Below are 24295 nucleotides of genomic sequence, written 5' to 3'. Positions count from 1 at the left end.
TGGAACAAGCTGTTCTTAAGATCTTCCGCACAACATCCAACCATCTAACATGGAGATGGATTGCTCTACCTGTTCAGCATCTCATTCTGAAAGTATTGGTTGTGATTTGGAGGGTGGTGGGGATGATTCTACATATGATTCTACATAAAAGCTCAGTTGTGCCTAGAATTTGAAGTCACAGTGTTCCCAGTACCAAATGCCTTCAGATCCCTGTGTAAAGAAAATAGAGGATTTCATTCACTTAAGCCGAAAAAGCAAGTGGATAATGCTATATTCTGCCTTCCTACTGTTTCATGGGGAGTTTAAAAAGATCTCCCCTGCAAAAAAATCATGTTCATGTAAGTCAGCTACAAAATACTGTTAAAAAACAACAATCCACAAACCATTGACAAATTTCATCAAAGAAGCTGCAAATCGATGCTTACTCACACTGTTTCAAATTTTTGCAACTCTGTAGTGTTTCACTTTTAAAGGAACATCTTTGATTCCAAAGGAGAAAATAAGATAAGCAAAGAAGTCTTTCTCTCCAACTTCTGAAAGGCTTATGGCTTCCTAAAATAAGTGAATCTTTCAGCATTCCACAGCTGATTAAGAGCATCCAATGACTGTGAAACAGCAAAGATGGTAAGCAAAGCAAACTAGTTTTTCAGTCTAAGTCAAAATTGAAACAAGTTACCTTCTTCTAGTACAGTAAGACAAGCTGCATGTCCTGGCAATGGAAGTGCTGTCTAGATTAAGAAAAAAAAGGAAAATAAATTCCCCAATACATTAGAAATTCTCCAAATTCAACAATCCTTGGATAAAAACATTTATGGCACCAGTTTTGAAACTAAAGCTGTAATGCAGCTCACTGTAGAGACCCAGTATTGCCATGTAGAGTGGGGAGGGGGTGTTTTGTGACCAGTGTCTCTTAGTGAAGATGCTTAAAGAGGCTGCATATACAGCACATTAACAAAATTAAAGCCTTGTGAAATCAGGAATTAGTTTAGATTGAGAAATATCGGCTCAACTATTGGGAGTTGGAAGCAAGAAATGCAGACTTGATGTTTAGTTGGATACCTAACTGTTTAGTTTGACACTGCATTGCAGGGATACCCAGGGATACATATGGCATAGCCTGTGGCAAGTTGTTAGAACTTGGGTGAAGCCATGAAGTTCAAAAGATACTCTTGAATATAGTAAACCTGAAGAAAAACAAAACCACAAACCCAAAACCTTTGTACTACTGTTTAGTCCTCAGTAAATTTTGTCGTTCAACTTAAGGATTTAACATGGCAGTGCACCATTGAAAAGGAATGAGAATCCATAAGCCATGCAACCTTTCTCTAAGCCATTCCAGTCTATTCCAAGCCAGTGAATCCTCCACCATTTAAAGAAATAGTAAAACCTTGCAACTGAATAATCTGCAAACCAAACTTGTGCCATTGTTTTGAAATGGGGGCAATTACTGTAGGTTAGCTTGTGCTGTGAAACATGGTTTTCTGAATTTGTTGTATCTTCTCTTATTGCAGGGGGATAACTTCTAGAAGATACCACTGAAATAGTGCTGGTTCATCTGTTGATGGCAGACATGAGTGGTGCCTGTACCAATACGTAAGGTAAATATTGCAGCAGTGTAATAGCTGCAGGGAAGTTCCCTGCTCATTGTATTTGTAGGTTCGAACAGATGTTCTTCATGGCTAAGTGTTTTTTTTGACTTCTGTTTAAATTTTGGAGGAGGAGGCTTAAGAAGGCTTTGTAAACCAACCAGTTTAGGAACAGCAGCAAGACACTACTTGTCTGCAAAAACAGGGCCAGTTTGATTATAGCTAAAGAAAAACATGTTTACAACTGCACTTCAGGTCATGGGGCAGAAAGTGCCAAGTATGAATTTTTATAACAGTTGGTCATAAAAATCAGAGTTGTAATAATAAATGTTGTATAGACATTTATTCAGTCTTGTTAAATGTGTTGGATTAGCAATTAGAGTGAGTATAATCTTGCATTAGGAATTGATCTCTGCAGAGGTCCTGGGATTAAGCTGCAGACTTCAGGTGCCTCCAGAATGGTTTAAAACTGTAGAGCAGCTGTGTTTTGTGGCTCTAAAGCCTACCCTATTAAAATAATTTTTCAAGAAGATTCAAGAGCAGCTGTCTTTGGATTTTATGTGAAAGTGTGACTTGCTCCTGTTTCTCTGAAAACTCAGAAGGAAAAAAGTGAAAGTGGCTGTCATGCTAACCTAGCTTTCTGGAAAATAAAATTTCTCTACTAAATAATTGCTAGTAAAAAAATGGAAGTAACTTACAGTGTGTGCAGAATTTGATAAAATCTAGTTCAGATTAAAGGATAAGGACAACTACCTTTTCCAGGAGAAGCATTTATGTAAAGAAGCATGTGTACTCTCTTATGTAATTCTTCATTGAGTCTGTAAATGCAAGAACCTATTTTGCTCTTAGTTTCAAATTCTACTTTCAAGAACCAACTTTAAAATGGTAAAAAAGAAAAAGCTGTAGTTTGTGTAGTTGGTTTATCTGACAGCTGGTCACTGTTACCAGGGAGATCCTATCCTTTGGGAAGGATAAGTTCTGTTGTATACTGTGTGATGTCTGTAGCCTCAGTTACGATTCATTCTCCCTTAGAGTGTCAGCAACTTAATAACAGTGCAATGCCCTTGTCAGAATATGCTAGTAATGTTTTATAAACACTCCTGATAAATTGCTGCTGTTACCTTGATAATAAAGGAAAAATATGTTTTTTTTTCAGATAAAATACAGAATCATCACAAGTTTTTTCTGTTCAGGGGACACATGAAGTTAATCAAAACAGAAGCTACTGCCCTACCAGCTTTTTATTTTTCTGACACTTGATAAAATTTCAACCAGCAAATGCTATCCTTGTCTTTGTTTTCCTTTTAAAATGTGACTGTTGAAATATTTAAATTAGTCTTACTGAAAGGACACTTCACAATAAGTGTTGCTAAAGGTTAAGAAAACTTAACCTTTTTCATTTACAAATCACTGATGTCACTAGTGTGCCACTAAAGGGGATTATGGAAATAGGTCTAAAAATAGCATTTCCCCTTCATTTCCCCACTCACCTGCAAAAAACCACCAGGAGTCAGTTTTTAAATTTATAGTTTGACCCAGATGTAGGTCTTAAATCCTCTAACGAAGAGATGAAATGCTGTCTTTAATGCAGCATTCTAGGAGACTTCAAAAGATACTGACAAATCATCATATAGGTTGTGTCAGAATGTTCTAAACTAAATGTGTGTGCACCTCAGTTCTCTCTGGTGGGAAGCTGAAGCTTAATTATTCTTGACAAGTGAAAAAGCTTCCCTTTAAAAAAAAAAACAGGTGCTTTTTTTCAGTTTAGTAAATCTGTTGTGACCATGTTGTAATAAATATGGATATTAGAGACAAGAGCACACTCTGTCAGCCTTCTCTTCAGTTTCTAAATGTTTCCAAATTCTTAACAGGCATGGTACCAATGTTAAGGGAGCAGTAAGTAGACCTTAACTTATGGCAAGGAGGGTAATAATAGCCTTGTGGAAAATAAGGGTGCAAATGAAATTGCCAGCTGTATACCTTCCCTTGATTACGAGTTTTATTTTATTTATAACACATTATTGCTTACAGATTAATACCAGTATGTATACCAGTGTATAACAGAACTTCTGAGTAGCATGTTGAGATTACCAAGAGCTGCTGTGATTTTGTGGTGAGTAGAATTTGAAGGCGGAATACACCCAGGAATTGTGGTACATAGTACCTGCCCTGGAGACAGTGTTATACAAGCAGTGTGCATTAATACAAGTTGTTCTCAGGGCATTTTGATTATTATAGTTAGCTATTGATGTGCTCTCATACTGTTGGAACAGATCAAATACAATCCAAATGCATTAACTGTATATATAAAATTAATTCAAAGATAATCTAGAATTATTGTCTCTTGCCTTCTGAGAGGTTACTAACTTGCATTTCCTTTTTCTAGTTGCAGTGACTAGAAGGTGGCAGTGCAGCAGTGGATGTGCATTGGAAAATCAAAGGATAACAAATCACAACTGATGCAGTCTAGCTTTTGAGTGTAGTGTTTGCCCACCATTTTCTAGAGGATTGTGTAAGCATTCAGGAGTTGCCTTTGAAAGTAGCACTACTGATCTCTTGGATGTACATAAAATTTCTGGTGGAAGCCAACCGCTGTCTGCCGTAGCTCACACCTTCCACCAGTGCAGAGTGAGCTGGTTTGTTGTTCGTTGCACACACATCCTACAGCAGCAAAATACTTTGGTTGGCTTTTATGTGTGTGCTTGCCATTTATGCTGATAAAAAGAGCAAGTTACACAGAAGTGACTCTTAGTCCTCTTGAATACAGAGGATTTCACCAAGAAAACACGGAAAGTTCTGCATTATTATATAAACAGTTTTGTCCCAACCTTCTGGATTGAGAGGAGGGGAGTGTTGGTGTACTCAGACAATGTTAGTGATGAATGGCCAGAATAATTAAGTGTTCCTCTATGTACACTGGACAGCAGTACATCTCTTGGGAGTAGGTGCTTCCTTCAAAACTTTGTCTTGATTTTGATGTATTTTTCTCTTACATACATATTGATAGGCCAGTGTATGTGACCGGAATCCTCAGGCATTGGTATTTCATGTAGAAAAGTCATGAACAATCACGGATAATAAAATTTATACTGACTTCTGTGATACACATAAACTGATCTCATTTAAACAACCCTCAGTTCATAATGAGTAGCTAAAGAAGAAAAAGCACGTATACCTTGTCTCGAGATTTAAACTTTATGTTTGGGGTGAGGCTATTTGAACCTCAGTTATGAGCTGCAGATTCTAGGAGTAAATCTGTATAGCAGATTGGTAGAATTGCAGTATTTCCCAGGCCAAATAAATTTACTGTTAACAAGTATTACGGGTTTTGGGTTTTATTGTCTAATTTAAAAGAAAAACATATTCTTCAGAGGCACTGGGATGGTAGTTAAGATTACTAGTGTTACATCTTGGAAGGTTATTGTTTCCGAGTGATCTCAGTATCTCTTCTGCAAGGAGGAGGAACATTCTGTACTATCGGACTCCTTTTACAGTACTATATTAGCTTACAGTGTTGAGCACTGCTGTTCAGGCTGAACTAGATCATCCTACCTAAAGTGTAATGCCAAATGGCAGCTACTGTATGATCAGTGCCTGCCTGAAATCCTAATTAATGAGAATGTACTCTGATCTACTGTATTACCTCATGGACAGAGTCAGACTTTGTCGTTGAAAGCTACCAGTTGAAATGTATCAGTAGATTCTGCAGCAGACAAATACTCCAGTGCTGTTCTTTGTGGTTGAATGTTTTCCCTCTGCTGGAAAAAAAGAGTGAATTACTTAAGCATGTGTGTGACTTCGAGAAGAACCACTCAAAAATGGTTTCTGAATATGTGACTGCTCATCTCTTACCTTGCTCCTGTTGCTGTGCTGTCCTGATGTGTATGCTGCCAGAGTCAGAGGTAGTTGGGTAAAGTCACCCCCTTTTAAAATAACACTGTACTATTTACTCATCACTGGTATAAATCAGGCCATAAATAAGTTTTTTTAACTAGGTTGACTCTGCAAGAGATGATCGATGATTTGCTTGATTTGTTGCTGTCAGCAAGTACACAGAGGTGAAGCCTTTCCAAAGACCAGACCAGACACTGTTCCTTCGTGGCTCTACCTTCATACCTTGGGTTTGCCACAGAATTAATTTTGGTGTGGAAGTGGGTAAACAAGCTGGAATGTGTTTAGAAAGGATTCTAAAGGATGTGAGGTTGGGAATGAAGTGGCTAATCAAAAACTCCATAAATTGTTTGACTTTGTGAATATCAGTATCTGCAGGTCTTTCAAGCAGCTGGTAAGTGTTCAAGATGTGGGACGTATTTTCATTTAATTGTAGTTGCAGACATCTGCTTGGCTGCAGCAGCTGCATGCAAAATAATCATAAAATTAAACCTGCCCATCTATACCAAAGGTTTCCTTTAGAGGAGGGGGTGGGTGCAGTACTTCAGTGTTCAGGTTTGTGACACACTGACTTCAATGAAACAAGTATGCAATTCTCTCAGTGTAGAACGTATTTCTCTTTACATCAGAAACTGCTGTGTTCTGATGAGGTGTCTGAGGTGTCTTCTATATCCGAATGTGTGTCCCCACTGATAAATAAGCATTAGTAGTTGTCTTGGCTACCTACAGATTTGAAGAAAGATTTATGAAATTATGGATACTGTATGTATTTCCTTCTGCAAAGCAGTAGCGTTCATGACAAGTGGGAAAAAAGGCCCAAAGCAACTGAATTGCCAACTGGTCATAATTTTGAAATATTTTGCACACGTTTGTGTCTCACCAAAGAGCAGTGAGCTGTGATTGAGCTGTAGCCCACTTTTCCGCAGTGCATGCAGACATGTGTTAAGAGTATTTCCACACTACAGAGACCTGGAACTCGTCCCAAAGTCCTGAAAAAGGTCAGAATTATGTCTAAGCCTGAAAGGACAGTTCTTGTTTACTGGTAGCTTTTAAAAGTCCTTAGGTAGGTCCCAGTACCAGTCATAAGACTTGCAAAGTGGAGGCAAAACCATGCACATTTACCGTGTACAGTTTATTGCTCTGCTGCTCTGTTTTTCCTGACCCTTTAAATCATAAGTAGTATGGTAACACTGGGTTCTAGAAAGCTGCTTTAAGTAACAGGGTAGGAATTGGCTGAGTACATTAGTAACCAAGAAATTCTGGTCTCTAGGATATTTTGTTCCTGTTGGATTCTTCGAACCATGATGTTCCAGCTTCATCAACAGAATTGCTTCATTTTCCATCTGTTCTGGTGAAAGGACAGTTACAAAGATGACTGGACTTTTCTGACTTGCTGTGATATGTAGTGGTGGTTAATGCTGCCTTGGGCAGGGTGGAAAACTAACTTCACAGAGAATCCTGAAGTGGTGGTAGAAAGGGACATCTTAATAAGACAAGTAAAATAGTTGGGAATTTTATTCTCAGCTTTGAATTACTTAAATTTCTGACCTTTTTGAAGTTATCCAGATAATTGTTTTGAGAGATGATAATCTTCTAAATAACCATTTTGGATTATATGTGGACTTCTGCACAGCAGTTGAAGAGAGGCATTATTTATGTGTTAAGTGTATGATCAAAATTTATTTTCAAAAATCAGACAATGGAAAATAAAAAAAACTACTGTAAAAGGCAATTTTAATAACTAGGTTTGCCACATAAAGTTGAAGATCTATATTTAGTCCTACATTCCTCCAAAACATCACCATTTGGCATTCTGTTTTAACACTGGAAATACATCATTATTTACAGTGTTAAGAAATTTATTTCTTTGGGCAATAACCTTAAGTTCAGACCAAATCTACTAGGTGGTAGGGTGCCAGCTGCCACAAGGAGGAAGTCCCTATGTGAGATACTTTAATTTTGCAAAGATGTAGTTAACAATCTGCTTTCCCTGTCTCCTACTGAGTGCTAGAAACTATTTTATTTTGACAACAGTTTTGTAACTTCTTTTAGTTCCCTAAGATTTGGTTTCTGTACCAAGCAAAAAAAAAAAAAAAAAGTAGTTTCAACTTGAGCTGCAGCAGGAAGATGTAATCACGGATGTGGGTTCCAGTACGCTGTTGTACAGGGGAACAGCTCTCAAACAGCAGAGCTCTCCACCATGAATCCAGAAGAACAGATTGTAACGTGGCTTATTTCACTAGGAGTCTTAAATTCCCCTAAGAAAATAGTGGATGATCCAGAGGGGTTCCTGAAAACTTCTCTGAAAGATGGAACTGTGCTTTGCAAACTCATTAATCGGCTTCTTCCGGGATCTGGAGAAAAGGTAATGTTTTCTGATGTATTTCACTACGTTGAGACAGAGCCCTGCTCAATGAAACCCTGCCCTGGGCATTCTGAGGCCTAGTAACTAGTGGGAGGAGCAAGGAGCTTCAGAGAGAAATGTTTCACATTTAAGTTTCTAATTGAAAGCCAAGTATGATTGTAGCTTTGGTTCCTGGATTTTGTTTCTACATCCAGAAAAAAAAGCCCTGCAAGGTTGCAGCTGACTCCCTTACCCATGTTCAGTCAGTGGCAGGAAATACTTGGCCTACCAGAGATCAGAATATCTTGATTTCAAATAGAAGGATATGCAGTGTGTCAGTGTTTACATCAGTATAATGAATTACAACTGTAAATACATTCACTCTTTCAGAACTCTTATGGCAAAATGCTTTGTTAGTTGGGAAATGCACTGGAGAAGCAGATTGGAACAGGAATAAGCAATTAAGGCTTGCATCTGTGCTATTTGGTCTGTCCCAAGACCAGCAAATCCGTTGGTACTGAAACCATGTGAATGCCTCCTGTTATAGTTTGACAAGGTGTGTATTCACAGTCCAAGAGTGTGATAAGACCCTGAAGGAGAAAAAAAGGGAAGGAGTCCAATGAGAGAGGAACTGGCAACACAGAAGAGAAGCTTTTAAAAAAGCAACTACACAAGTTTCTCCACCGTATAAAAAAAGGAGTCTTTCATTATGTAGAATTCAGTTTTGCTGGCTCCTTATCTTTTTCTTACTTGGGGTGGTTCAGGGCAGCGTGTTGTTAAAGGTCATCAATCTCCCACTGTCACTTAGGGCACTGTGGTATGCTGGCATTCAAAACAAGAGACAGCTTCTATGTGTGCATCACTTCCTCCAGTGGCTTTCTTCCTGCTTCAACAGCTTGCCTGCCACCCCCACCCGCCCCCTGAAGAAGCTTCCCTAATTCAGTATAAAAGGCACATGTCAATATTCATGCAGGCCTTCTCAGTACAGGCAATGCAATGAGATCAGTGGATTTTCTTTCTTTAGTATTGCCTGGAGCCTAAAAATGAAGCTGACTGCATCAGTAATATTCAAGAGTTCTTGAAAGGCTGCACACTTCTGAAAGTGGAGGTAAGTCAACTTAGATCCTGTATTTTATTGTAACATGCCAGTTTGATCAGCCTTCTCAAAGGAAGCCAGATACCAGAGGGAAAAAGTTGATATCAATTCATCATCTTTTGTATTAATAACATAAATCAGAGCATGGACGATTTAATACTCAGTCTGGGTATTTTGGAAACAGCATATTAACTGTGAGCTTAACAGATTCTCATATTTTGAGACAAAACATGCAACAATAACAGGAGGTCTGTCTAAACAGACTTCAACCTGGACCTGGTCATAATCTTTTTTTTCATTATTAGAAGGAATTGCAGATATTAGCCCTGCTTTCATGGGAAGGTGAAATATTCTTAATTCTGCACTATTTTTTTCATCCCCTGCAGCAGTTGTGGAAGATTCTGCCAAACATATATTAAATTGTTCCTTACACAAAAAAATAATCCTAATGAAGTGAAAAGATACCTTTCTTGTGGCTGCTCCTGATCCTATCTGTGTAAATTCTTATGCTTAACCATAGCTCATACTTGCAGTATCAGATTCTAAGTGAATCACTTCAGAGTTCAATTAATTTTGCCATCAAATTTTTTACTAGCTAAAGACCTTTGTGTCAGACTTAAATTCCTACAGTAAAAACAAAACAAAACAAACCTGCTGTAACTATCTTGTTTGAAATATGCTCAATATTGTGGAAAAAAAAAAATCTGAAGACAAGTCTGCCAGAAGCAGGGACAGAATCTTTGGACATTATACAGAATATTCATGCACCACCACAGTGAGAAAAGTCCAACCCATAATAGCTCTCTTGCTGCATTTTTTCCTTTGAAGGTCTAAACAAGAAAAGGGCCTTTCTTCTCTTTAGAGCTTTTTCGCTAAGCAGCATAAAAATGTGCTCATTCCAGAACTGTCTCCCTGGTCTTTTGTTGCCCAGTGATGCATTTCTTGGAGCCTGTTGCAGCAGCACAGTCTTAAGAGCATATATATAGAAAGAGATTTATAATCCCTGAAGGCCTATTGCATCAGGAATCAGTTGTTGCCAGTCTTCTGGTACTGACCATGTGATTTCCTCCATTTTTCTGAGTTTAGTTTTCTGTTTGCAAACTAATAATAAAATGGTTGTGCTGGAAGGTATTTTAAAAAATGGGAATTTTAAACAGCTAAAAGGTAGGACAGGGGGACAGTCCTCACCTGTTATGCAGTGCCATCTCATAACTTTGAAGCTCATTCTGTAATATTGCAGTCACACTCCACAATTTTCAGATACTCAGAACAGGCAACGTGGCGTGTCCATCTCCATCTCTGATCTTCCATGTGCTTTTTCTTCCTTGGCTTTAATAATTACAAGGTTTCTGGCTTCTTTTTTCTTATTTATAACCCACTTCATCATTGAAATCTTCTGAGCCTTCAGTAGCTTCCCTTATGCTCATGTGTGCCTCTCCTGTTTGCTGTGAGAGGAGACTTCAAAAGCTGGATTAAAAACTCGAACCTCTCTAGTTCAACTTTAAATGTTGCAGTGCAATGACAACAATTTCTTCTTGTTTTTTTTTTTTTTTTCCAAAATATTGTCGTATTAGAGACCAAGTAAATACATTAATTTTGCTTTTTCCTAGCTCCTCTCTGTAGCCTCATGCAGAAGGCTTAAGGTAGGACAGCTGAGATGGTGGGCAAGATGTGGCACAGGCAGAGTGCTTATGCTTCCTTCCGACTCTTCTCCCATGTTGCCAACTTTTCTGAGTCCTCTCAGGCAAAGCCTCTGCCATCTGTTCCTTCTAAAAGCTGTTCTGCTTGGAACATCTTGACAAGGAGACTCTAAGCAGCATTCCTATGGGTGATCCTTCTTCAAGCCTGATCCCCAGTTTGCCTTGGAAAGGGCCATTGCCCTTTAGGAGGTGATTTACTGGATCACATTTACTCTGGAAGCATGTCTGGAGCATCAGAACAGGCAGAGAATGTTCTGCTTCCAAGATCTATCAGCATTTTAGTTGCAGTGATCAGGTATTAGGTAAAAGGAAGATGAGCACAGAATAGGGTTCTGTTCTGTCTCAGCAACGTAGCCTGAGGAAAGGGTAACATCACAAAAGGTCTGGGCTTAGTATGTTTGAATTCTGTGACAGCCATCATGCTGCTTACCCAAACCATGGATATGAAAATCAAACCCAGTTGTTCTCTCAAATTCTGCCCTTCTCCAAATGCCACAATGAACTCTTGATCCTTAGATATGAAGAAGTACCCTAGGGCTGGACCTGAACCACTTCTGTCTTGAGACTGACAAGGGTATGTAAAGGTCAAATATTCTGTTCCTGTTGCAGATGTGAACAAAAGAGGGTATTCTGAGGAAAATGAGAGTTCACAACTTATTTTCTGCATGCTGCCTTGTAAAAAAGGGCCTCATCCTGGGGATTCTCAAACATGACATTAGCATGCCATCCTGGCATCCCTTGCCTTCATTGTACTCTGCCTTCTATTTGCTTTTGTCATGGGTGTTTATGCAGCTGCCATGGAATACACCACTTCACTGGACATTGCCAGCATGCAGGAAATGTGGTTAGTGTGGAAGGTAGGGTTTCCAGCAGCTTTTGGTCCCACCTCCCACTGAACAGACACTGCTTGCCAGTCTTTCCCAGTAGGAGGGAATGCATAGAGGTTATCCTTTCAGAGCTACACATATGTACTTCCCTCCTACCCTTTGTTGTCCTGGTAACTCAGGATGTGGAAGAAATACACAGGCAAACAGCAACTTCTGTTGTTTTACAGAAGCAGTGAAACATTTGGACATAGGGATAGAAGGGCACTCTGACTTTCCTGCTATGAGCTGGCTCCATTAACATGAAGCCATTCTACAGGCTGGAGGTATGAGCTGGAAGAATCCATCTCATGGCAGACATAAATAACAAAACTGTTCCTTAGCTTCAGCCCAAGACTGAAGCCTGAAATATTTTGCTGTTTCATGTGTGTTAGGCCTAAAACAGATGGCAAGCAGAGGAATCACCCCATCCTTCCAACCAGGCGGGTGTTGTAATGAGGTGAGATAATGAGACTGTGTCCAAAACTTTCCAACAGCTTTTCAGTGCTAAAATTTGATCCAGGTTATAAGAATATCAGTCAATCCAGATCTGCTGAGGCAAAGGACTAAGGCAAAAGACATGGGCACTTCATTGGAGCTTAAGTGTCTTTAGAGGATCCTTTCATGATTTGCACTGAGGAGCAGTGCAGAAATCCTGAATGTGCTTCATTTACACTGTGGCTTCAACATCTGAGCTGCGTGTCTGACCCAAGAGCTGGTCCAGTGAGTGAGCACTGCTAAGGCAATGCCAGCTGTATGCAGGTGGGTTGAGGTGGAAAGTGGACAATAAAGGGTTCTGTGCTGATGGCCAGCTGGAATCTAGTGTAGAAGAGACAGGTAACAGATCATGATGAAAGAGAAAAATCATAGAAGGCTTCTGGCCTAGCTTGTGCTTGAGGACAAAAATGGGAACTTTGCTTTTGCTCTTGACACCAGTGTGCATAAAACAACAGCTGATCAATAGCTAAGCATCATTTGCTCTAGTGAAGAAGCACAAGACCTTCATTCATCAGCCGCATTACATTGTTAATACAACTACAAAACTTCTGGCAAGGTCTGAATTTTGTGAACTAAGAACAGTATACACAAGATAAATCAACAGCTGGATTAAACCTGGCTGTCCAGAACAATCATAGAGTATGCAGATGGTAATTACCATCACAGGCAGCACAGAGGTTATTCTGCTGTTGGAGGTGCCTGCAACCTCCAACAAATTACCTGGATTGAAGGTGTGGGAGAGCAGGTGAGAAATCATCACCCTTTTAGCTCCCCATCCATGCAGTCCCAAATCCTGCTCTGCTTTGGCTTCACTCCAAAGTGCCATTACCTCTCCTAGCCGGGTAACATCAGAAGCAAGAGCTCCTGCCCAGCACCAACCAGCAAAGGCACTAGAGAATAGGTCTGTCTGCAGTTAAGAGTGACCCAGTGTACCAGAGACCTGGCTCCAGGTGTGTGGGCTGTTCCTGCATGGTCTTGGGACAGCTGGGCTTCACCCTGGATATCAGTGCAGCGCTCCAGTCCTTGTCCACACTGCAGCCTGCTGGTGTGCTGAAGTATCTGGGGATTTTCCTGTTCCCTGTAAGAGAATGTTCCCCAAACAGAAGGGCACAGGCAGTAGAGGTTAGGTCTCACTGCCTCAACTGAACTGTGACTCATCTATGGGCCCTTCTGCAGTGCTTCTCTTCACGGGGGTGCAAACCTGCTGCAATTACTGTTCCAATAGTGTGGGTATTCCTTTCCTGTTCTATCTTTTCCTGTCCTTTTAAATTTTTCTTTTTCTCCTTTTTTCCTTTCCTTTCCTTTCCTTTCCTTTCCTTTCCTTTCCTTTCCTTTCCTTTCCTTTCCTTTCCTTTCCTTTCCTTTCCTTTCCTTTCCTTTCCTTTCCTTTCCTTTCCTTTCCTTTCCTTTCCTTTCCTTTCCTTTCCTTTCCTTTCCTTTCCTTTCCTTTCCCTTTCCCTTTCCCTTTCCCTTTCCCTTTCCCTTTCCCTTTCCCTTTCCCTTTCCCTTTCCCTCTCTCCTAATTCACTTTTTCCCTTTCCCTCCCTGTTTTACTTTTCCCCTTTTCCTTTCTTTCCTCCTCCCTACCTCCGGCCTTTCTCTTCTTCCCTTTCCCTTCTCTTTGCTATCCGCTTCCTTCTCTTTCGGGGGTCTCCCGCTGCCTCCAGCCCGCGGCCGGCGGAGGGAGCTACGGCCGCGCCGCGTCCCGCAACGAGCGGCGGGGCGGAGCGGGGCGGCGGCACCGCCTGTCACTTCCCCTTCCCTTCTCTTCCCTTCTCCGCGCTGCGATCCGGCTCCGGGTCAGAGCCGCAGCGGCCGCTCCGCAGCACCGCCTGCGCTGCCGCCATGCCCCGGGGCTGCGCGCCCGCCCGCCCGCCGCCGTGAGTACCGCCCGCTCCGCGGGTCCCCGCGGCTGTCCCGGCCCTCGGCGCGGTGTCTCCGGGCAGCTCCCGCGGGTGTCCCCGCTGGAGCAGAGCACCCGGAGACGGAGCGGTGGCTGCGCTGCGGGCGCTCCGCGGGGGCAGCGGCGCTCCTGCCGCCCGCCCGGCTCTGTCTCGCCGGTGCTGGCGGAGCTCCGGCCGCGTCGCCGCTCCCGCCGGAGGCAGAATCAGGTCCAGTGGGAGCAGCCGGGTCGGCGAGCGCCCGAAGCGCCGCATCGCTGGGGAACGGGCGGCTCCTACCCCCGTGTTCGGGTTTGGAGGGGTCGCGGCCGCGCCGGGCTTCGGGCTTGGCACCCAGCTGGGGGCTGTCCAACTGTGAACAGCTCGGACTCAGAACACAACCCGGCTTTCCCTAACTTTTCGGTGCTTCCCGTCGCGGGACTGCAATTTTGGGTGCTGATAACTTGCTAGCCGCACCCGCACCGCACCTGGGTCCCCTGTTCTCGTCCTTCCCGAAGAGCCGGGTGCTCTTCTGGTCGCGAAGCACCGGCTCCTGCTCATCCCCTCGCTGCCTGTGGCAGAGGCTGGAGGTGCGGCAGTGCAGAGCTTCTCTTGCCCGGTGCGATGCTTAACGGAAACAGCCAGAGTGTGTTACCGAGGGGAGCTGCAGTCTGTGAATAGTCAGAATAGCGTTTTAAAGGAGATCCTCGGATGACAGGTGTAGATTTAAATGCGGTTTTAGTTACGTCCACCTGATCTTCCATGTGTTAGAAGTGAAAAAGCCTTTTCTGCCTCTATCTTCTAGCTGCAACGTGTCTTTTAGCTATGAATGGAATTATCAATGGACTGTGCTGGAAAAAACAGATTTTAGCTCATAAGTGAGGACTTTTCTGTATGAGGTATTTATTATGGAAACTAGCTGCAGAGTCTATTTACATTACAGTAGCTGGCCCCACATAGCCACTGTTCCACAGTAGCTGTTCCAGAAAATTTCCCCATTAAGAAGTTCTAAATGTTATTACTTGCTTTTGTGCTAGAATTTTTTGCATATCTTTCTTCCTGCCATTTTCATCTGGACTTTGTCAGCCTGATGACTCTGAGCTTACAGCATTATTCTCTGCATTGAAGGATTTGGGATGTATTTTACTACTTTGCTCCTTAGGCAAAAAGGTGTTAATTCAAGGCAGAACTTTATTTTTCTGAAATTACTGAAGTAGAAGAAAAAGGATGTGGATGAGAAAATGACACACCAGAGAGACGTATGCAAACAACCCAGCCTGGCTGTTTACTTTCCTCTTGTGCAACTGTAACATCCCAAGCTCCAGCAGCTGCCACTGGGTTCAGTGCACACCTGGCCTCTCTGTTACCGTCTGCCTTTCCACAGAGATGAGAATGTCACTGCTTAGGGCTGAAGGCTATGCTTGCATGGCACTGCCTGTTACTGCAGGGCAGGAAAACTGGTTCCATGCACCAGCTGGCAGAGGGGATGGGACTTGCATGGTCCAAAGGAGCAAACCCAAGCGAGTACAGGTGATAGATCAGCTCAGAAACAGCCCAAGGTAGGTAGGTATGTCCCTGGAATGTGCAGAGTAGTAGATGCGATTGGAGCTGTGGAGCTACAGGTATGTCGTATTTGTAATGACAGCAAACTTTCCCCATGCTAAGCATGGATTAAATTTCTTTAGGGTAATGTCTCATAGTATTGAGTGGCTGAGTCAATCTGAAAACATAATCTCAACAAAGAGCAGCATTTGTATTGTCCGTGTTGGACTTTGGTGCTGCTCTGGTGTTACTGTTAAGAGGAGGAGATGCTGCAAGCATCCAGGACTGTAAGAGAGGACAGTCCCCTTCCTATTTGACATATGCCAAGCGTACTTAAGGAGCTCTCTGTGGAAAGCAAGAAAGGGCTGTTTTAAAGGGCAGTACTAGCCTCAAGGTAATTAAGACTTGTGTCCTTATTTAGCAGGATACACTCTTTAGTGTGTTGGAAGTGTTTGTAATTATATGGTGTCTGCCAGGAGAGCTTTAAAATAATCTTTCTTGTTTATTGGAGTTGTGTATCTATGGTCTCCATCTACAAGACAGCATGTATTTGGGGATTAGCAGATGGTGTCATGGTGTTACCATGTAACTCTTATCTTTGTTTCATTAATGGTAGGATTTGTACAGTCTGTATGAAATATAGAGCATTCTTCAGGTGTTAGAGAGAGTTGAAGTGTTTTGGAAACTCAAACTTCCCCTCACCTCCTGTACTGGTGGTGATTTCTGAAGCGTACAAGGTACAGGTTATTAGTCATAAAATAAGCCCTTGCTAACCATGTATTTTTGTTTCAGCATTGAGGACTAGAAACACCAAATTCTTTAGGGTGAAATTTTTGTATATAAGATAACTGGGTTTCCCTTCTTGTAAAAAAGTGTAAATATACTATATATTGCAGTAGCAGAAAATTCCATGTGTCTTAATTATGCTGTGGAAAATATGTGTGTGTTTATACATAGATCTGTGCATACAGCCTCAATCTCTTCAGCTTTCAATAACAAAAATATCAACAAAATCTTTCTTTCCCTCAAGGCCAGCAATAACCTCAGTGATTTTCAGAGGAGTCTCTGCTCTGCAGACAGCACTGATTCCTTCCCTGTTCCTAGCCATACACTCCAAATGCTTCTGGGTTCCCCTGCCCTTCCCACGCTGCCTGCCAGCAGTGCCCCAGGAATTCTCTGGCTCTAAAGGAAATGGGACTTGTCAGCCCTGAATGATCACCCTTTCCCTGTAGAGACACAGGGGCTGCCTAACCCTCACTGTCACCCTCCAGCACCATGGGCGACTCCAGCAGCCAGTGTGAGATGTTTTGGGCTCAACTGACTGAATTCATCTTTCACAGGTGTTTGATCCACATGATTTGTACACTGGAGATCAGTTCTCCAAGGTCCTGAGCACATTAACAGCTGTAAATAAGGTTACTGAAGGTAAGGAAAAAGGAGTTCTTCTGTTGCCCTTTTAAACTATTTCTTGTGTATATGCAGGGCTGGTTTTTAATTTTGGTTAATTCTTACTTTATGGTGGTTTTTGGAGGTTTGTCAAATTGTGCTGCTAGCACTGATGGTGGATGGTGGGATTGACATTTTAGGCTTCTGCCAACTCTGGGTTAAAATGTGATGTTTCAGAATTGTTGTGTGAACTCTGCAGAGCTCAATTATGACTTTACACTGAGGGACCTCTGCTCAGTTTTGAGCATTAAGTATTAAGGGGCCACAAAGTAGGTCAGCATAAGGGATCCTCAATGTAAATGAACATGCACATCCCAAAATGCAAATACCAGATTTAAAAGAGAAAAACAACCTCATGTGCATAATACCTTTCCCGAATGTCAAAATAAATGTTGTTGCTAGCTGCTCAGTCAATTGCATTGATGTTTTTCTCTCTCCCCTCTCCCTGGCTCCGTGGAGTAGGCTCCTGGATCTGGGAGGCAAGCTGATGGCTTGTCCTGTATCCCTGGGGGCAGGAGTAGGCTGCTGAAGCAAAAGAAATCACCGTATCCTGATTCCATCCCAGATATGTAGCTGTTCCCTACAGATTACTTCAAAATGATATTCAGGAGCATAGTCTGTGAAAGGAGAAGTTCAGCAGTGGAGGGTAGGGGGTTGATGGCACAGTGGTGCTCCGGGGAGGGGTGAGGGGATCAGAGTATCTTTTCTGAGATGATGAGGAGCAGGTCTGCCTGGTGCTGGGAAGAGATCCCAGCCTCTTGTCATACAGGTGTGTTAGAATAGACTCCTGCACGCTCACCAAAGTCCAGCACCTGGAGAACAGTTGCATTCCCTGCTTGGAGGTTACATTTGAGATGGTTTAAAAGAGGAAATTTTAAAATGAAAACTCATTACTTTCCTTTCATGGGAAGGCTTTTCTTTTGGCTTACTGCATTATGTCTATACATTATATAAACTAGTGTATTAATTACCATGCATATATTGTACATCAACATATATCTTATGTCTAATAATAATATATAATGTACAATAATAATAGTATATATTTGTAAACCCCCTCCCACCCCCTATGATTTGTACATACGTATGTGTGTGTGTGTCTGTGTGTAATGCTGTTCTGAAGAAATTCAGGTTCTGAGGATGCTCTTCTGCAGCCAGGAGTCAGCTCTGCTGACAGCTCACTCTGTAGAAGTTTGGGAATAGGAATTTGGCTCAGCACCTCCTCAATTACCAACAGCACCTGCTGACCCTGTGTAGAAGCTCTTGCAGTTCAGTGTGATGGGAGGTATAAAATGTAGGTTAACTTGACTGGGAGCAACCTCTGCAAAGGCCGCTGTTATGATTTATATTTGCTTCATTAATCTGAAAGCAAAAGGAGAGAGAAACTCTCTTTCCTCTGTCCTTGCCTGTTGCTGAACTGGAGGGGTGTGATGGGGTGTGTGCTGACAGGGTGGCAAGGCTCCAATGCCATTTTCACATCCATCCCCTTATTTACAGCCCCAGCTCCATACTTCCAACCACCCATGTGCTCAGCTTGGGACAGGGCTTTGCTGGGGAATAGTTCCTGTCATATGTTAGTGATGGGGCTATAGAGAAGGTGGGATCCTCTTGGTTTCATAGCAAACATCTGTTTGAACATATGCTTTCAGTGTTTAAATGTTAAAAAGCGCAATGCCTGCAATATAATTAGCTGCTCAGGCAGGGAGCACCCTTGGGAAAAGTACAGGGTAAAATAAATATGTGTCTCAAACATTTACTTTTTGGTGGCTTAGCCAAATTCCTGAGGAGCAGGAGCCTGTGTCCTACAAACTGCCACTGCAGATGGTCCATTTTGTTTTGCCAGAGGCCACAGGCAGAACAGAGCATCAGGGTAAGCCTGGTACCAGCTACTGCAGTTGCTGCTGTCACCAAGACTCTGACATGCCTGCACATCCTAACACCTGCAGCACTGCTGCATCCCAACACTCTGGTTGGAGGCAGAGGGAAGTAGGTGTCAGCTAAGGAAAGGTTGTGGGAATGTATTTCTGAGCACTCTTTTGAAGTCCAAATCCATGTGTCTTCATGGATCTTTCTATGTAAATAACTGGAGGCATCATTTGTAGTGGATATACTTGTAGTTCAGCAGCTGTCCATTAAAACACAGCAGTACAGATGCTTGATGCTTTTTGTCTGCAAGAGAGGGCAGGGGAGGAAAACCAGCTGTGCTGGATCAGACAAGGCTCATCTGCCAAAAATAGCATAGGAATGCAAGCAGAAAACCCAGCTATTTTAACCATAGTTTAAGCAACATATGGCAGCAGTGTTCCGTGCTGGACCAGGCATAAAATAGGACACTGTCATGATGCAATATAAATGATACACTTCCCTGCCAAACTGTTTAAGGCAGTTTTACATTTGTTTCTAGGTTGCTGCAGATATTTATAAAAGCTTTGGAAGATTGGGAGGGGCAGGGAGAGTCATAAAATCTACAGTAATGGAGTCATTTCCGTGGGACTGTGGCTGATGACTTGAATAAGTGAAGTCTGGACTCAGGATTTATGCTCTCCCTTTCAGAAGGAATCAAGGGAATAATATCTCACACTGGCAGCCAGCCACGCCCCTGGCCTGTGAGTCACGAAGACCAGCCAAAACCACTCCTGCTCAAATAGCAGGATGCTTCAGAGAGAAAAACCCACTTTGTTGGCAAAGTGGGTTTTGCATGGGGAGGGATTTTGCAGTTGCCACAGCCCAGAAAGCTGGGAATTCACCGTGCAGTTGTCAGTCATTACACCGTGCAGTGTAATGAGCAGGACAAGAGAGAAAACTGACTTCCTGACAGCACACAAGGTTTACCGTGGATGTTGTCCATCTCTGGAGCATGGGCTGGCTAGACTGGTGTGTGAGTATGGCATGACTGGGCTTTGTAAGGCAGCAGCACCTGGCAGTCATAGTCATGGACCTGGTCCCCACTGTGCAAGTGTTAGCAGAGAGACAAAGCAAGTCCCTTCCCTAAGAGCTCACAGTTTGTGTTGCTCCAGGTCCAATCTAAGGATGAGGTATTTTCCTATTGAAATAAAAATCCTCTGAGGAGAATAAAAGCCCAGTTGAGTTCCTGTAACTCCTACCAAAACTTCCCCTTCAGAATGAGTTTTCCATGCTGATATTGAGACTAGAGGAGAATTGAGGAAAAGCAGCCTTGCAGTTTGTCTTTTCTGATTTCTGCACATGTTTTATGGCTGTATCACCCTCTCCTCCTACAGTGGTTTCAAGGCAGAGCTCCAGCTGTGGTCCAGGCACTTGCAAAGGCATCACAGAGATTCCTGCAGACTACTCGTTCTGCTGTCGAGGTCCATGGTCTGAAGAGAAGCTGCAAGACCAATCTTAAAAGTCCTTCACAGTTTACTGAAATTAAAATATCTGTTGTTGTGTCTTTTGAGCACCATGAGGCACAGAAAGGAGGTGATCTGAGTGCTGTCCCACAGTGTGGTGTGGTGTACAGTAGCAGTGAAGTACTGGGAATTAGTGGGTGGCTTGTATCCCATGTTTTTACACCTCTGCAGCATCCAACAGGATTCTGGGGTTCAGCACTGCCAGATTCTGCCGGAGCTGGAACTGCTCTTAGCAACAAGGCTACTGACTCAGTCTCTGCACAGTTAGGACCAGGAAATCTTTTACCCTCTGGCAATTTTTTTTGGTATTAATATAGAAACAAATCACTAATTACAAAAACAGATGTATCAGAGCAGCAGCATTGCCTCCAGCATCAGGTGGGGAGAAAAACAAGCCTAGATACTGGTTTGCAAAGCAAGGAGCTCTGAGTGTGTGAAGGAGGCAGCTCCAGAAGCTGCTGGGATGATCTGAGCCCTTCCATCGGCAGTTCATCTCCTGGGGATGACACTCCCATCCTCCTTCGGCATGGCTTGAATCCCTCTCTCACATGACTAATGGCAATGGTCCATGAACAGCAATCAAAATAGTGCCTAGCCTCTTTCAGCTGGATAATGAACACAGAAGGACTCCTCTAAATAGAGGAGCAATTGTGTTGACCAACTGTTCAGCCTTCCTCCCCGCTCAGTGGGACAGCCCACACTGCAGCTGCAGAGGTGACCTAAAAGCACTCACTGGAGAGCTAAACTTTGACACACCTTCAACATTTGATCCCAGAAACACCCCCTGTGGGTATTTCTGTACTGAGTACTGAGTACTATTCTACAGTACTGAGTACTATTCTACTTTTCTAGAGTTTTAAGGGGGATTTCAAAGAAATACTGCAATTGGATGTGTGGCTGCAGAGCTTGCACAGCCTAGGAGTGCCTTGGGATGCAATTCAACTTCTTCCATGACGGAAGGGTTATCCCAGCCCAGAAAACCACTCTCACTGCTGGCTGGGAGTACCAATGCTGCAGATGCCATGCACTTGCTGTCTTGCTCTCATAGATGCTCTTTGAACTGTTGGGACCTGTTCTTGTTCTCTTTACAGGCTTTACTCTTTGCTTCACTGTGATGTGTAGGGATGGTAGACAGCTGAGTAAAACTCAGATGTTGTTTTGTTTCCCCAGATCAGCTGTCAAAAGGGCCATGTTCGCATCTGTCCTCTCTTAACTCCGTGGCTGGAGACCCCCAGAGTGACTCCAACGGCACAGCTACCCAGTCAGCAAGGGTGTTACGGAGGCAGTCCAAGCCTGTGGTACTCTTTATTTAATGTGTAATCGTGGGTTTGATGGCCTTGGGTGTAGATGAGTATGATTGGTACCTCTGGGTCAACACCAGAGGTTGTTCTCCCCTCATCTCCATCGTGGGTTTGCTGTCTCAGCTGGAGAGAGTCCTGCAGCTTCTCCAGACTGCAGGGTTTCTCTGTATGACGGGAGAAGAGTGATTTTTATCTGTCACCCATTGCACTGGAAAACTAAATTCATGCTTGGGAGGGACCTTGTGTTTCTCTAAAGGGAATGTTTACACAACAGCAACATATTATTGGTCATTATACAGAGCAATACTGAGAAAACAGCTGTCACAACAGAGAAGAACAATGGCTTGTCCTAGTTGTTTCTGCTTTTTTTGACTATTTACTGATGTTTTCCCATGTTTCTTTTGTTAGGAGATGACCGAGAATGGTAGTTACCAGCTGGTGGTAAAGGCCAGGTTCAATTTTAAGCAGACCAATGAGGATGAACTCTCTGTTAACAAAGGAGACATTATTTATGTCACTCGAGTTGAAGAAGGGGGCTGGTGGGAAGGCACCTTGAATGGAAAAACAGGCTGGTTCCCAAGCAACTACGTCAGAGAAATCAAATCTACCGGTAAGCAAATTGCTTTCAAGGGCTGATTAAATGACGGTGGCATAATGCAGTGAGGACCCTCATGCCTTTGGGAAATTGCTGCTATTTATTAAGGACTGTTAGTGTACTTCAGGCAGCTGTGCTAATGGAGGGATGAACGGAAGGGTAAAGCGCAGAGTTTCGGATTAATTGCTTGAGAGCTGCTTCACCTTCTTCCCAGCACATTGTGCCTTTCTCTTGCTCCCCCCAAGCCCCAGCAATATGGAAGCAGGAATACTGTCAGAGGATGAGGACAGAATGGATGTGGGTCCCCTTTATTCTGGAGGGCTGTCAGGTCATTCCAGTGTCTGAACTCAGAACTAGCTTTTTGTTAGAGACTTTGGTCAGGCAGTGTATTTGTGTGTGATCCTGGCTTTTCAGGCATCCATGGAATGGATGCTCACTATTACAGTGTGGAATATGACAAAAACTGCATAGCCACAGGGCATTGTCAATGTTTTGGTCCAGTAGTGATGGTTGATTTCACAGAGTACATTTTTCCCCAGATGCTTCTGAGGCAATATTGCGAAAGGAAGAGAGAGAGGGGATGATCTGTCTGATGACATCTGTCTTTACTGATCTTCGTCTTGAGTGTCCTTAACATTTTCTGTGATGTGGTTGTACCCAGATGTAGGGTGGTGATGATGTGAAGCCCCTGGCCAACTGCCCTGTGGCATTACACATCCATTCAAGCAGCTCACCCCTGTCCAGGCCTTTGTGTGAGATTAAAGTGGTTTTTTGCAAAATGCAGCTTAACTCCTTAGTGTTCCTTGACTACTTACCATAGGCAGAGACCAGTTGTGTGCTTGGTGCTGGTTCTATGGCTCAGGATCTGCTCTGGCCTCAAACACTGAGATGCCAGCAGGGGTCTGCAAAGTAGCTGCAATATATGCAGCCCCTGTTAGACATCCTTTCTTCTACTCTAGCAAAAATAAAGCAAAGGAGGGGGGAAAAAAATCATTATATAGTGCTCAGAATTAGGTCAGTTTTTATTTGATTCTAAATGAAAAAAATCATTGTTAAGATGTCTCATCTCCCACTGTTTCCCTCTGGGAAATGATGTCTGAGCTGGAGCAAGAAGTTGTAGCAGGGATTGAAGGCTTGTCTGGCACAACTCAGGAATCACTAATTAACTCAGTGAGGGGAGAAGAGAGATGTTTTAAACAAAGGAGAGCAAACTTGAGTCATAAAGGGAAAATTAGATGCGAGCTGCATGACATGACAGTACCTCACTGAAGTGAAGGGCTAGTCTCCCATAGTTCCTGATGGAAGAGCCCATGAGATTTTTCTGTCTGCAGAGCTTTTCTCTCTAGATCCTCTCTCAGCACCATTTCATGTGGCAGGAGGGTTCATTGCCCTGGTGTCTGCATGCTCAGGAAATGTGTCTGTATTGCGAGTGAGGAGGGAGGGACCATCAGTGAACCCTCCCTGCCCCAGAAGCGCTGCTGGGGCTGCAGCCAGCAAGGAGCTGCTTTTCCCACCTCCACAGTGTAACTTCAGGCACACTCTGAATGGAGTTACTTGTTTTTCAGCAGTGTCCATAGCTGTGCTGTGTCCTAGGTAGACCCTTTGAGTGGAAATATTCTGTGATTCTGTGAAATATCTGTGGAGCTGAACTCCTCTGAGCCTTTAGCTGGAAGTGACAGGAAGCACTACAAGGGCAATATTTAGACAGTACATAAAGAGACTAAATTTATCAATTTCAAGTTTCTCCCCTGCTATCAGTGTGAAAGTAATTGCCTTGTGTGAGCAATTGCAGGGAGCCAGGAGAGCCTGGCTGCTCCACATGGCACAGAGCTGTTTCAGTATATGGCCAGGACTGGGGCAGCCTTGCACTGCCTGCCTGTCCCTGTCCAGAGGGACGATGGTGTTGCTGGGAAAGCCATGCTGCTGGAAGGGAAGGGGCTTCCCCAGTGAAGGAAAATTGGAGCAGGGATTTGTCTGTGTGTGTGTGCACATATGTACAGAGCTGGAGGCATCCACTGGGATTTATCAAACACAGAATGAGAATTTATTTCCAGGGTTTTGTGAGCTTTTCATTTAAATATACCTTCATTCAGAAAAGGATTTTGCTTAACAAGTGACTGTGGGGATAGGATTGGTTGGGGTTGGCTTCAAGTGCCTTGTGAATCACCTGGATAAAAACATAGTA

The 24295-nt window shown here is 43.1% G+C and overlaps 1 protein-coding gene across 6 annotated transcripts in view; it reads left to right on the top strand.

Moving 5' to 3' along the window:
- Positions 1-114: 114 nt before the first annotated feature.
- Positions 115-24295, top strand: part of ARHGEF6 (Rac/Cdc42 guanine nucleotide exchange factor 6) — a 46440-nt gene continuing 22259 nt past the window's right edge. The window contains exons 1-8 of one of the 6 annotated variants that reach the window (XM_072929002.1): positions 115-624; positions 1512-1598; positions 3618-3699; positions 3973-7842; positions 8846-8929; positions 16741-16825; positions 21385-21512; positions 21924-22125. In XM_072929002.1, coding sequence (XP_072785103.1) covers positions 7678-7842; positions 8846-8929; positions 16741-16825; positions 21385-21512; positions 21924-22125 — 664 coding nt within the window. In that variant the 5' untranslated portion in view covers positions 115-624; positions 1512-1598; positions 3618-3699; positions 3973-7677. Of the gene's footprint in view, positions 625-1511; positions 7843-8845; positions 8930-13702; positions 13859-16740; positions 16826-21384; positions 21513-21923; positions 22126-24295 lie in introns of those variants that run through there. The other 5 variants (XM_004175767.6, XM_072929001.1, XM_030272358.4 and 2 more) reach the window with 5 other exon arrangements.

The sequence above is a fragment of the Taeniopygia guttata genome, chromosome 4A (genome assembly GCF_048771995.1).
Source record: "Taeniopygia guttata chromosome 4A, bTaeGut7.mat, whole genome shotgun sequence".
Lineage (NCBI taxonomy): Eukaryota > Metazoa > Chordata > Aves > Passeriformes > Estrildidae > Taeniopygia > Taeniopygia guttata.
Note: the sequence above shows the minus strand (reverse complement) of the source record. Positions and strands in the feature narration are given on the sequence as shown.